This window comes from Arachis stenosperma, chromosome 5, assembly GCF_014773155.1.
Source record: "Arachis stenosperma cultivar V10309 chromosome 5, arast.V10309.gnm1.PFL2, whole genome shotgun sequence".
NCBI classification, from domain to species: Eukaryota; Viridiplantae; Streptophyta; class Magnoliopsida; order Fabales; family Fabaceae; genus Arachis; species Arachis stenosperma.
This window is the reverse complement of record NC_080381.1, coordinates 129,922,198-129,935,052: the sequence shown is the minus strand read 5'-3', so window position 1 is coordinate 129,935,052 and position 12,855 is coordinate 129,922,198. Positions and strand designations below refer to the sequence as shown.

General features: G+C 46.7%; 1 protein-coding gene across 1 annotated transcript; it reads left to right on the top strand.

Moving 5' to 3' along the window:
• Positions 1-3,984: 3,984 nt before the first annotated feature.
• LOC130981394 (uncharacterized) lies at positions 3,985-4,743 on the top strand. The gene has a single exon (XM_057904995.1). It carries the CDS (start codon positions 3,985-3,987, stop codon positions 4,741-4,743), a length of 759 nt encoding a protein of 252 aa, XP_057760978.1.
• Positions 4,744-12,855: the final 8,112 nt, after the last annotated feature.

The following is a 12,855-nucleotide window of genomic DNA, read 5'->3' as shown; positions in this document are numbered from 1 at the left end:
GCGTATTCACACTTGGGATCTAGTTCCCTTGCCTCTAAATTGAACTCCTATAGGATGCAGGTGGATTTTTCGAGTGAAACACAACTCGGATGGCTCTTTACAGAAGTATAAAGCCAGGCTAGTTACTCAGGGTTTTACCCAATGACCTGAAATTGATTTTCAAGAAATCTTCAGTCCGGTTGTGAGGCCTACTTCAATAAGATTAGTGTTGTCTTTGGCTGTCTCGAACAAATAGAGCATTAGACAACTTGATGTTTATAATGCATTTCTAAATGATGACATAAGTGAAGAAGTGTTTATGATTCAGCCACCTGGTTATGAGACTGGTTTCCCTAATGAAGTATGTAGATTAACAAAGTCATTGTACGATTTGAAACAAACTCCCTATGTGTGGTACACATGATTCTGAAAACTGAACCAGACTGGCCGGTTCAATCGGATTAATCGGGAACCGGTCACCTAGTTGGTCCGGGTAAGATCAGAAACCATCTGGCAAAAAACTGGTGAGAAAACTGGTCGAACCGACGATTAATCAGTGAACCGGGAGAACCGTCTGGTTTTTTAGCGGTTTTTGGTTAAGAAATAAAAAGTGCTAAACAGCGTCATTTTTCCTTTAAAAAAAAAGAAAAGAAAGGCTAAACGCCTAATTGCCTAAACGAAGCCCTAATCTTTTCAGCAGAAATCACCCACAACTCCACAAGCCAGAAGAGGGATCTGGGATCAGCAGTTTAGCACTGCCATCGCCACCGCATCCCGCAGTGACAGCAGCGACGGTGTTGAGAGCCGCAACCACCACCGCGTCCTGTTTCGTCGCCGAGCTCGTTTCCTCGTTGGTCGTCGCCGAGCTCGCCTCCTCATTGGTCGTCGCCGAGCTCGCCTCCTCCTTCGTCATCGCCGAGCTCGCCTCCTCTTTCCTCGCCGTTACTCGCCGCCGGTAAGACTCTGTTCTTGTTCGGTTATTCACTTAGTCCTCCTCGCTGCCTTTTGATTTTCTGTGCTTGATTATATGATTTATTTGTTTGCGATTTTGATTTATTTGTTATCTGTTCATGATTTTGTTTGCTGGCGTCATTATTTGTTTGTTTGCTGGCTTCATGATTCTGAGGTTATTTGTTCATGAATTTGTTTGCTGGCTTCATGAATTTGTTTACTGCTTTATTTGTTCAATTTTGATTTTGATTTTTCATTTTCTGAGGTTATTTGCTTGTTTGTTGGCTTCATGATTTGTTTGTTTGCTGGCTTCATGATTCTGAGGTTATTTGTTCGTGAATTTGTTTGCTGACTTCATGAATTTGTTTGCTACTTTATGAATTTGTTTGCCGCTTTATTTGTTCGATTTTGATTTTGGTTTTTCATTTTCTGAGGTTAGTTGTTTGTTTGCTGGCTTCATGAATTTGTTTGTTGCTTTATTTGTTCGATTTTGATTTTGATTTTTCATTTTCTGAGGTTAGTTGTTTGTTTGCTGGCTTCATGAATTTGTTTGCTGCTTTATGATTTTGGTTGCTGAATTATTTATTTGTTCATGGTTTTCTGAAGTTATTTTCTGGTCTTTGATTTTCTGATTGTTACAGATGGAACAATCACAAAGTAACCCATAGCCACAAGATAATGCTGTTCAAGATTCTCAAATTGGTTCATCCAAAGGTAAACTTTAATGTTTGAAGTTGTTTGTGAACTTCTAATATTAAGTAATGGATAATTTATTATGTGAAATTTTAAGTTTTAATAAGTTAAAAATTATTGAATTTATATATTTAAAATTATTTTTAGATTTTTTAATAATTTTATTTAATATTTAATTAAATCGGTTGAATCCTAGTTGAATCCCAATCGAACTAGTGAACCATTGAACCAGTGACCTTACCGGTTTATTGACCGGTCCGGTTCTCGCAACCTTGGTGGTACATGAAGGTTTCAGGTGTTTGCACAAGCTTGATTTTGCTACAATAAGGGCTGCTACGTCCCTTTTCACCAGGGTTTATAATGGTGCTCTTAGCTATCTTCTCATTTATGTTGATGATATTATAGTTATTGGTAGTTCAAATGCACAGATTAAGCAAGTCATTGTTGATCTCAATTCTCATTTTGCATTGAAGGATATTGGCAACTTTCACTACTTCCTAGGCTTGGAAGTGGTTTCTACCAATGATGGTGGCGTTCTCTTGACATACTAAAGAAAGCCAACATGTTCCTGTGCTACTCCAATTCCTTCCTCTCTTAAATTATCCAAGACTGACAGTATTGTGTTTTCGAATCCAACTCTCTATCGCTCAATAGTTGGGAGTCTTCAGTATCTCACCATTACCGGGTCAGAGCTTGCCTATTGTATCAACCGCGTCTGCCAACTTATGCAGAATCCACTCGAGTCAGATTGGAAGGTTGTTAAGCGCATTTTTCGCTACATTAATGGAACGGCTGATATTGGCATTCAAATTTAGCCAGCCGTGGAGCACAATCTTACTGTCTACACTGACTCTGATTGGGGGGTCAGACCTTGATGATCGCAAATTGACTAATGGTTATTGTGTTTTCTTGGGGCCAAATCTGATTTCTTGGACCTCACGTAAGTAGCATGCTGTCTCTCGCTTTAGTACTAAAGTCAAGTACAGAGGCATTGCTAATGCTGTGGCTGAAATTATGTCCATTCGTAACCTCCTTTCAACTATTTATATGCCAATTACAACACCTCCAATTGTACACTGTGACAATCACAGTGCTGTCATGTTGGCCGCCAACCCGGTTCTTCATTTCAAATTTAAACATATTGAATTGGACATTCATTTTGTTCGTGACTTGGTACTTGTTACGGATCCGGCCCACAAATCCAGGATCCAAAGTTAAGTCCGAACCCGGCTTCCCGGGTTCGACCCGCCTCCCTCTTCTAGAAGGTCCAAAACCGACCCTCTAGAACTCCTAACCAACTTTCGAATTCGAACATCTCCCTTATCTTAGCCAAATAAGATAAGATAAGATATTCACCATCACCTATAAATAGAGGACCCAGATCCCTTCAGGTATTCATTCACTCCTCACATCTTCTACCTCTTAGATCCATTCTGACTTGAGCGTCGGAGTGTCTTTGCAGGTACCTCCCCCCATTGCTCCAGTCAAGGCATCCGGCTTAACCCGCGAGTTTCCGATCCATCTCTCAACCCGTACCAGAGACATCTTGTACATTGGCGCCGTCTGTGGGGAACTTGCGCCGACTAAACCGGAATGGGGGACGTACTTGAAGAAGCCTCCTCGAGCCAGAATGACTCTCGAGTAAGGAATCCGACCCCAAAACACCAGGAGGTCGCAAACCAAGGAAGGATAACAAGCACCATCCACCACACACAGAGTAAGGAAAATGATCACATAATCACGGAACCACGACACCCTGAGAAAACGGGGGACAAATCGGCACAAATCATCCAAGACCTTTGCCTCCGTGTCCAAGAACTCGAAGGCAGATTGACCGCCAAGGAAAGATACAATAACGAACACGGAAGCCACGCAACTTCCAGATCTAAATCTCGCCACGGCAGATCGCCAACTCGGCGACACGATAGGAGAGACAACTGCAGCACCTCGCGCGATTACAAGCAAGAAAAATCGCCAGAACGACGACACAGCAAAAGGCACAACCGCAGTGCTTCCCGAGATCGGAGTCGTCAGCACGACTCAGATGAAGATCGGCGACACCGAGAGAGCAAGCACACGAGAAACGACCACACGATAATGGGAGCCACACCTTTCACGGAAAGGATCTTAAAAGCAAAACTCCCCAAAGGTTTCGACAAACCCACCGACATGAAGTACGACGGAACCAAAGATCCCCAAGAACATCTAACGGCCTTCGAGGCCAGGATGAACCTATAAGGAGCGGCCGACGCAGTCTGATGTAGGGCTTTCCCGGTAACCCTAGCCGGATCAGCAATCAAATGGTTCAACGCCCTCCCAAACGGATCCATCGCCAGTTTCCGCAACATCACACGAAAGTTCATGGCCCAATTCACGACCAGAATTACTAAAGCAAATCACCCCATCAGTTTGCTAGGGGTCACACAAAAACAAGACGAATCCACCAGGAAATACCTCGACCGCTTCAACGGCGAATGCCTAACGATCGACGGGCTCACGGATTCAGTTGCAAGCCTCTGCTTAACCAACGGGCTCATGAATGAAGACTTCCGCAAACACCTCACCACCAAACCCGTGTGGACCATGCACGAGATCCAGAACATCGCCAAAGATTATATCAATGACGAGGAAGTCAGTCAGGTCGTCGCCGCCAATAAACGGCAACACGGCAACCCTCAACACGGCAACCCGGCGCCCCGGCATAACCCACCACCTAGGGAAAATCAAAGAGACCACCCCAAACTAACAAACACAAGCCGACCGCCAAGAATCGGCAAATTCTTCAATTACACCCCCCTAACGGCTCCAATTACCGAAATATACCACCAAATAGCGGACAGGGGTATCATCCCAAAAGCCCGGCAGCTAAGAGAAAGGACGGGCGGCAACAAAACGTTTTATTGTGACTACCACCGAGGATACGGACACAGGACACAAGACTGTTTCGACCTCAAAGACGCCCTCGAACAAGCCATAAGGGACGGCAAACTCCCAAAGTTCGCCAAAATCATCAGAGAACCAAAGCGCACGGAAAGAGAAAGGTCACCAGAGAAAGAAGGGCGCAACCCGAGGACGCAAAGACAAACCCTAGAGAAAACCCAGAAGACGACCCGACAATAGTAGTAAACGTCATCACGGGCAAGGACGTATCAGGCAAATCAAAATCAACACTCAAAAAGGACCTCAAAATCCTGGCCGTCAGGGATCAAGCTCCAACCAACAACATCAGCAAAACAATAACTTTCCAACCCGAGGAATGCCAGCACGGCACCTCGGCTGAAGATGCCCCGTTCGTCATCTCGGCAAGAATCAGAACGGGACTCGTCCGGAGAATACTGGTGGACACCGGGGCAGACTCCAACATCCTTTTCCGAGGAGCCTTTGACAAGCTCGGGCTCCGCAACGAAAACCTCCAAACACACCGCAACGGCGTCACGGGACTCGGGGACAACTTCCTCAAACCAGAAGGTTCCATCACCCTCCCCCTTACCGTAGGAAAAAGCAACCAAAGGATGACAATTCTATCTGAATTCGTGGTCCTAAAAGACTCCACCGCCTACAATATCATCCTCGAAAGAAAAACAATCAACGACCTCTCGGCCGTCATCTTTACCAAATACCTCCTTATGAAGTTCATAACGGAAGACGGCTCCATCGGAATCATCCACGGAGACCGGGAAGTCGCGGCAGAATGCGACAACACCAGCCTGGCTCTACGAAAAAAATCCTGCGACGCGGCCGGGATATTCCTAGCCGACCTGGACGCCCGACAAGACGACCAACCTAGGCCGGAACCGGAAGGCGACATAGAAAAACTACAAATAGGGCAAACCAGAGACAAATATACATTCAACAACAAAAACCTCCCATATGACCTTAAAGAATACCTTTCCCAATTTTTGAAACAAAACAGAGACTTGTTCGCCTTTACCCCAGCCGACATGCCGGGGATAGACCCCGACTTAATGTCCCACCGACTAGCCGTGGACCCCAAGGCCAGACCCGTGGCACAATGGAAACGGAAAATGTCGCCAGACCGAGCGGCCGAAGTCAAGAGACAAGTACAAGCCCTACTCGAAGCGAACTTCATCCGAGAACTACCCTACACGACATGGTTAGCAAACGTCGTAATGGTGAAAAAGTCGAACGGGAAGTGGCGAATGTGCGTCGACTATACGGACCTTAACAAAGTCTGTCCAAAAGACGCCTATCCCCTACCAAACATCGACGGTTTGGTGGATGCCGCATCCGGACATCGATACCTCAGCTTCTGGACGCATACTTTGGCTACAATCAAATACCCATGCACCAACCCGATGAGGAAAAAATGGCATTCATCACCCCTGACGGAACATACTGCTACACGGTCATGCCCTTCGGCTTGAAGAACGCCGGAGCCACATACCAAAGGCTCGTTAATAAAATATTTCGAGACCTCTCCGGAACAAAACTAGAAGTCTACATAGATGACATGCTCGCCAAGACCAACTCTGGCGATCAACTCATTAGCGACCTCAAGGTCATCATGGACACACTACGAAAGCACCACATGCGGCTCAACCCGACAAAATGCGCCTTCGGAATGGAGGCAGGAAAGTTCCTCGGCTTCATGATCACACAACGCGGAGTTGAAGCCAACCCAGAAAAGTGCCGAGCTGTCCTTGAAATGGCAAGCCCGAAAAACATAAACGACATCCAGAAGCTCACCGGCCGATTAACAGCACTATCTCGCTTTCTCGGAGCGTCGACCCAAAAAGCAATCCCCTTCTTCAAACTAATGAAAAAAGGAACCCCCTTCAAATGGGAAGCAGAATGCGAAGAAGCTTTCCAACACTTCAAGAAAGTCCTCGCGGAACCACCAGTCCTCGCCAAACCCCAAACAGGGGAGACTCTTTATTTGTACCTCTCCATAACGGAAGAAACACTCGCGGCAGCACTCATCCGCGAAAACGAAAGGAAAGAACAAAAACCCATATACTTCATAAGCAAAGTCCTACAAGACACGGAAACCCGCTACTCGCGCCTCGAAAAGCTAGCCTTCGCCCTCCTCACGACTTCCCGACGTCTACGGCAATATTTTCAAGGCCACCCAGTGATAGTTCGAACCGACCAAGCCGTTAAACAAGTACTACAAAAACCCGACCTAGCGGGCAGAATGCTAGCGTGGTCCATCGAACTATCTCAGTTCGATATCAAGTTCAAACCCTGAAACGCGATCAAAGCGCAGGCCATGGATGACTTCATTGCCGAAATGACACTGGAAAACTCCACCCCCAAATCATGGAAGCTACACGTCGACGGCTCATCGAACACCACCTCCGGAGGAGCCGGAGTAATACTCGAAAGCCAAAATGGGGTCATAATCGAACAATCAGTGCGCTACGAGTTTCCGGTCTCAAACAACCAAGCAGAATACGAAGCGCTCCTAGCAGGCCTGACCCTAGCCAAGGAGGTCGGAGCAAAAGCCTTGGAGGTATGCACCGACTCACAAGTTGTCAGTTCCCAAATCAACGGAGATTACCAAACGCGAGACCCCCTACTCCAGCAATACCTCGCCAAAGTGAACAAGTTAAAGGAAGGATTCGATTCCATAACCGTACAACACGTCCCCAGGGAACGAAATGCCAGGGCGGACCTCCTCTCCAAACTAGCCAGCACCAAACCAGGGCACGGCAACAGATCGCTAATCCAAGAAGTCGTTAGAACACCATCCATATCAACCACAACTGACGCCGTTCTAACACTCTCAAACGAAGGATCATGGACCTACCCCATCCTACAATACCTCCTCAACGGGATGCTACCCGAGGACCCCAAAGAAGCAAAGCGGACAAAGAGAGAAGCCGCTAATTACACCGTCATATCAGGACAGCTATATAAACGGGGACTCTCGCAACCCCTCCTCAAATGCGTCGAACCCGAAAACACGGAATACATACTCCGCGAAATCCACGAAGGCTGTTGCGGCCACCACATTGGCGGCAAAACCCTAGCCCAAAAAGTCATCCGGGCCGGGTACTTCTGGCCCTCGGTTATCCGGGACTCCGCGCAACTGGTAAAAAGCTGCATCAAATGCCAGAGCTACGCCGACACCCACCGGGCCGCTCCCCACCAGCTCAGCGTCATAACGGCAGAACGACCATTCGGAACATGGGGCATCGACCTCGTCGGTCCTTTTCCAACGGCACCCGGCCAACTCCGATACCTAATCGTCGCCATAGACTATTACACTAAATGGATCGAGGTCGAGCCCCTGGTCTCCATCACGGCAACCCAATGCCGAAAATTCTTCTGGAGACAAATCATAACTCGATTCGGGATCCCCGAGATCGTAATCTCGGACAACGGAACCCAGTTCACCGACAAAAAATTCAAAGACTTCCTAGAAGGGCTACACATATCACAATGCTTCAGTTCGGTAGAACACCCTCAGACAAACGGGCAAGTAGAATCTGCGAACAAAATAATCGTCAAGGGACTCAAGAAACGGCTCAACGAAGCCAAAGGACTATGGGCCGACGAACTCGGATCAGTTTTGTGGTCATACCGAACAACCGCTCAAACGAACACCGGGGAAACCCCCTTTCGCCTAACATACGACATAGAAGCGATTATCCCGGTAGAGATCGGAGACCCAAGCCCTAGAAGAACAATCGGAGGAAACGACGAAGAAGCAGAACGAGACCTCACAGACGAAATGAGAAACATAGCCCACATCAGAGAACTAGCCTTAAAACAAAAAGTCAGCCTAAGGTACAACCACGGCGTGATCCGACCAGAGTTCACGACCGACGACCTGGTCTTACGACGAAACGATATCGGCACCCCGACCCCAGGAGAAGGAAAACTCGCCCCTAACTGGGAGGGACCCTACAGAGTCAAAGCAGCAATTGGGAAGGGAGCATACAAGCTCGAACGACTCAACGGCGACGAGATCCCGAGAACCTGGAACGCCGCCAATCTACAACGATACTACACATAGGCCAACCCCCTGAATCGGCCTTGCTCTCCTTTTTATATTGTTTTCCTTTATTCCCTTTTGTTACAATTTTTGTTTTTTTGTTTAAGTCTCGAATCCGGGTACTCTTTCCCGCCATAAACGGAGGGTTTTAACGAGGCCCAGACATCAAAATTTTAATACATCCCTTGATTTTCCTTTATTTATTCATACATTTCCTAACCTCGGAATGAAAAATACGGCCACAACTGGGAGACTGATCACCCCCAGGGCCCACAAAACGGATATCCATAAGATTACGACCACACGGCGAGCCGCCCTCCCCAAAACCAAACAAATAAAGTCAAGAAACGGCTTAAAAATAGAAAGGCCCGAACGGCCAAAACCATCATGAAACAAAATTCATACGAGTCACAAATCCACTGTCACACGGCCACACGGCCAACAACAATAGAAGCAAAAGATTCAAAATCCAAAAATACGGATACAAAAGCTACTCAAGGTCGACAATCCGACCATCTCGGACGGTCTTGAAAGCCCCCATCACAGACACGTCCATACCCGGAGCCAACACCAAGGCCTGAGCCTTCATCGTCTCCTCGGTGGCAGTAATCGCACCTTTAGCATCAGCCAACAACTCCGCCTTCTCCCTCTTCAAGGTCGCAACTTCAGCCTTCAGAACCTCCAGCTCGCCAAGAAACACGGCAGCTTGAGAACCCGCGTCGGACGCCCTCTTCCGCTCTACGCCCAGTTGAGAAAGAAGTGAAGTCTCTACCTCGGAGAGACGGAGGATCTCCGCCCCAGCCTCCTCGAAAGATTTCACTGCTTTCTCCCTCGCAACCTCGGCAGCCTCAAGTTGCTCCTTCAGTTTAGCCACCTCGGCATGTGACTGACGCAGTTTCTTGTCCAACAAACCAACCTGAGCCATCACAGGTTCAGCCTTCCGAACAACAACAGCAGATCGGAGGAGGGCACGATACACCGACTTAGCCTGGAACGACACATCACAATCATAAAAAAACGGCTCCGTCCCTGGCAGCAAGTGCTGATCAATAAACCCAGAAGCGTCGAACCGCCGATCCATTACACTGGGCACAGCACCCTCCTCCTCAAAAGTCTCACTGCTAGGCTCTTCGACCCTCTTTCTCTTCCGAGAAGCCTCAGCACCTGAAACCACAACAACTTCAGGCGAGTTCACGGGACCAGGCGAAGCCCGAGCATCGGCCCTCACCCCCGACGAAACCACCTAATGAGAAACACCTTGAGAATCCACAGCGGGGTTAGAAACAGGGGTAGCAGGAGACGACGATCCCTCCTCCCGACCCATCGCCGCCTTCAACCGCGCCAAAGAAGTCAAACCACCGGCCATCTCAACTGAAAGAAGCCAAAGAAAAATCAAGTTACCAAACCGGGAAGAACGAAAGCAAAACCAAAAAGAAAAGTCACACACCAATATACGTTCGACAAGCCTCGGGATCCCCCATGACGTCTCGAGGATTTAACGGACGCTCGCCAAACAGATGCCACAGAACACTGGCAATGTCCTTATCCTCAGGAGACAAACCATCGTAAGTAACCTTAGTCAAAACTGACGGGCCGGCACCAAAGTTCCAGTATGTCGGGAACCGACGCTCACCCTCCAACGCCAACCAAAACGGATGATGCCCCCGGACAGGGCACACTTTAAAATACTCCCTCTTAAAACCGTGAAAAGAATCCTCATTCAAACCGAAAATACGGCGATGAGGTTGAGCACGGAACGACATATACCCCTTCTTATGCTTCCCTTCCCTAGTCGGAAGCGTGCACAAGAAAAGGAAGAGGAAAACAGGAACAGAAGCCGGAAGATCAAGATACCGGCACACCAACTCAAAAGACCGCACGGCAGCCCAACTATTCGGGTGAAGCTGAGACGGTGCCACAGAACACCGACTCAGCAAATCCTGAACGAACGAAGAAAAAGGGAACCGAACGCCGAGCCGAGTAAACATCGACTCATAAACCCACTTCCAATCCGGCACAGTGGGCGAATGGAGGTTCAAGTAACAAACGCGCTCGTCGGCATCCGGGAGGACGAGCTCATACTGCCTCTCCTCGTCACCACCACCACAAATCGCCCCCTGGTCACGGAGCCTCTATAGATCATCCTCCGTCATCCGTGACGGAACGCCCCACACATCGCTAGTCACCCAGGCGTAACGAGCGGGGACACCCCTGGAGGGGGCGATTGGGGCACCCACGCCCTCATTTCTCCGCCGTTGCATACCTAAAACATGGAGGAGCACCACCATCAGCCTAACCCTACGCAAAAGCAAGACAGAAACCCAACACGGTGGTGCACCGCCACTACCAACCTAACACGGGGGTACACCGCCACTACTAACCAAACGCGGCGGTGCTTAGCCCCTTCAAAACCTGAATACCACCTCCGAAACACAGTACAAAAATGAAAAATGAAAAGAAACAGACAGCACAATGCGTAGCAAAACAGAACAACAGACGCATCACCAAACAAAAACCAAGAAAAGCGAGACGTACCAACCTGGTAATACAGAAGATAAAGCTGGAAAAACTTGGAAGGCAGAAACAGCAGCAACACCAAAGAGCAACACCACAGAGAGAAGAGGAGATTTTTTTCCAGAAGAGAAAACAAAAAACGAACGAGGGAACTACAGTAAAAATCCAAAACGGTTTCAAAAGGAGGAGTGGAAAGACACAATTAACCCCAAGCAAAGGTAAAGCACGTAAGGGCAAAAGAGGGAAACGTCCCCTTGCATTAAATGCCCCCTCTCGGAAAAAAGAAACCAATAAAGCTCACTTCGAAGAACGCAACAGACACTGTGGACGCGGAAGAGTCACGTCAAACCAAAACGGTCAGACGACCCTTCAGCAGAACCGAGACCGAGATACCGATCTCCCCCCCAAAGAACCAAACGAACGCCCGAGAAAAATAAGAGACCTAGCCCGCGGTCAAAGCCACACCTCCCAGCGACAGACCGACCTTGCTCGCTCTCCTGCTGCGGGGGCAACTGTTACGGATCCGGTCCACAAATCCCGGATCCAAAGTTAAGCCCGAACCCGGCTTCCCGGGTTCGACCCGCCTCCCTCTTCTAGAAGGTCCAAAACCGACCCTCTAGAACTCCTAACCAACTTTCGAATTCGAACATCTCCCTTATCTTAGCCAAATAAGATAAGATAAGATATTCACCATCACCTATAAATTGAGGACCCAGATCCCTTCAGGTATTCATTCACTCCTCACATCTTCTACTTCTTAGATCCATTCTGACTTGAGCGTCGGAGTGTCTTTGCAGGTACCTCCCTCCATTGCTCCAGTCAAGGCATCTGGCTTAACCCGCGAGTTCCCGATCCATCTCTCAACCCGTACCAGAGACATCTTGTACAGTACTGATATGTGTACAATGCAGAATCTGTCAGAAGAGTTAGTCATGCTAGTAGATATATAAATTCACTACACACATCTTTAAAGATCAATTATATATTTTTAATTTAGATCATTCTTTCTTCTCCATCGCTCCCTCTTCTCTCTTTTTCTATTGAGTTCTGACCTGATACCTTTAATTCTTATAACTATATATAAGTCGTTGCTCACTAATCATATTTTGAATTAATTAATAAAAAATATTATACTATAATATATGAGGACTGGACGTAAGTTTTTGAGGTCGAAATAGTATATATCGCATATATATGTACCTTTTCTAAAAAAAATTATCTCTTTACTCTTGAGTTTATATTACTTATAAGTTATAACTATTCAGAAGTTTCCTTTCATACTTGCGCGTTCAACGTAAATACGTTAGAAACTATTTACACAGGCAACACAGCTATCTAAAGTTTGTTAAGATCTAAGAAATGTTTTAACTAAAGAACTAACTTTTCAGAAATAGTTTTAAAAAACTTTAAACAAAGCTTTTCAAGTATAAACGCTAATATATTCCAATGTACAGAAATTCTAAAATTTTAAAAACTTTTATAAATTCGTTGTTTCAAATTAAAATAAAATGTATGATTCAATTCTTTTTTCGTGCACTTTTTCAGATTTGAATTATGCTTTCTTATATATAAATCCTCGCTCACTGTACTAATAATATATTTTGAATTAATTAACAAGGAATATTATATTGTAGTATATGACACAACTGCTAGTTGATGTAGCATTACTTTTGTTCAATCTTAATAACATATATATATAATGGATCCACGGCACTGAGGTTAATTTTTTATATATTGTTTTAGAATTGATAAATCAC

What these genes read in the sequence shown, in the direction of transcription:
- LOC130981394 (XM_057904995.1), top strand. Translation starts at nt 3,985, where the DNA reads ATGGCCCAATTCACGACCAGAATTACTAAAGCAAATCACCCCATCAGT.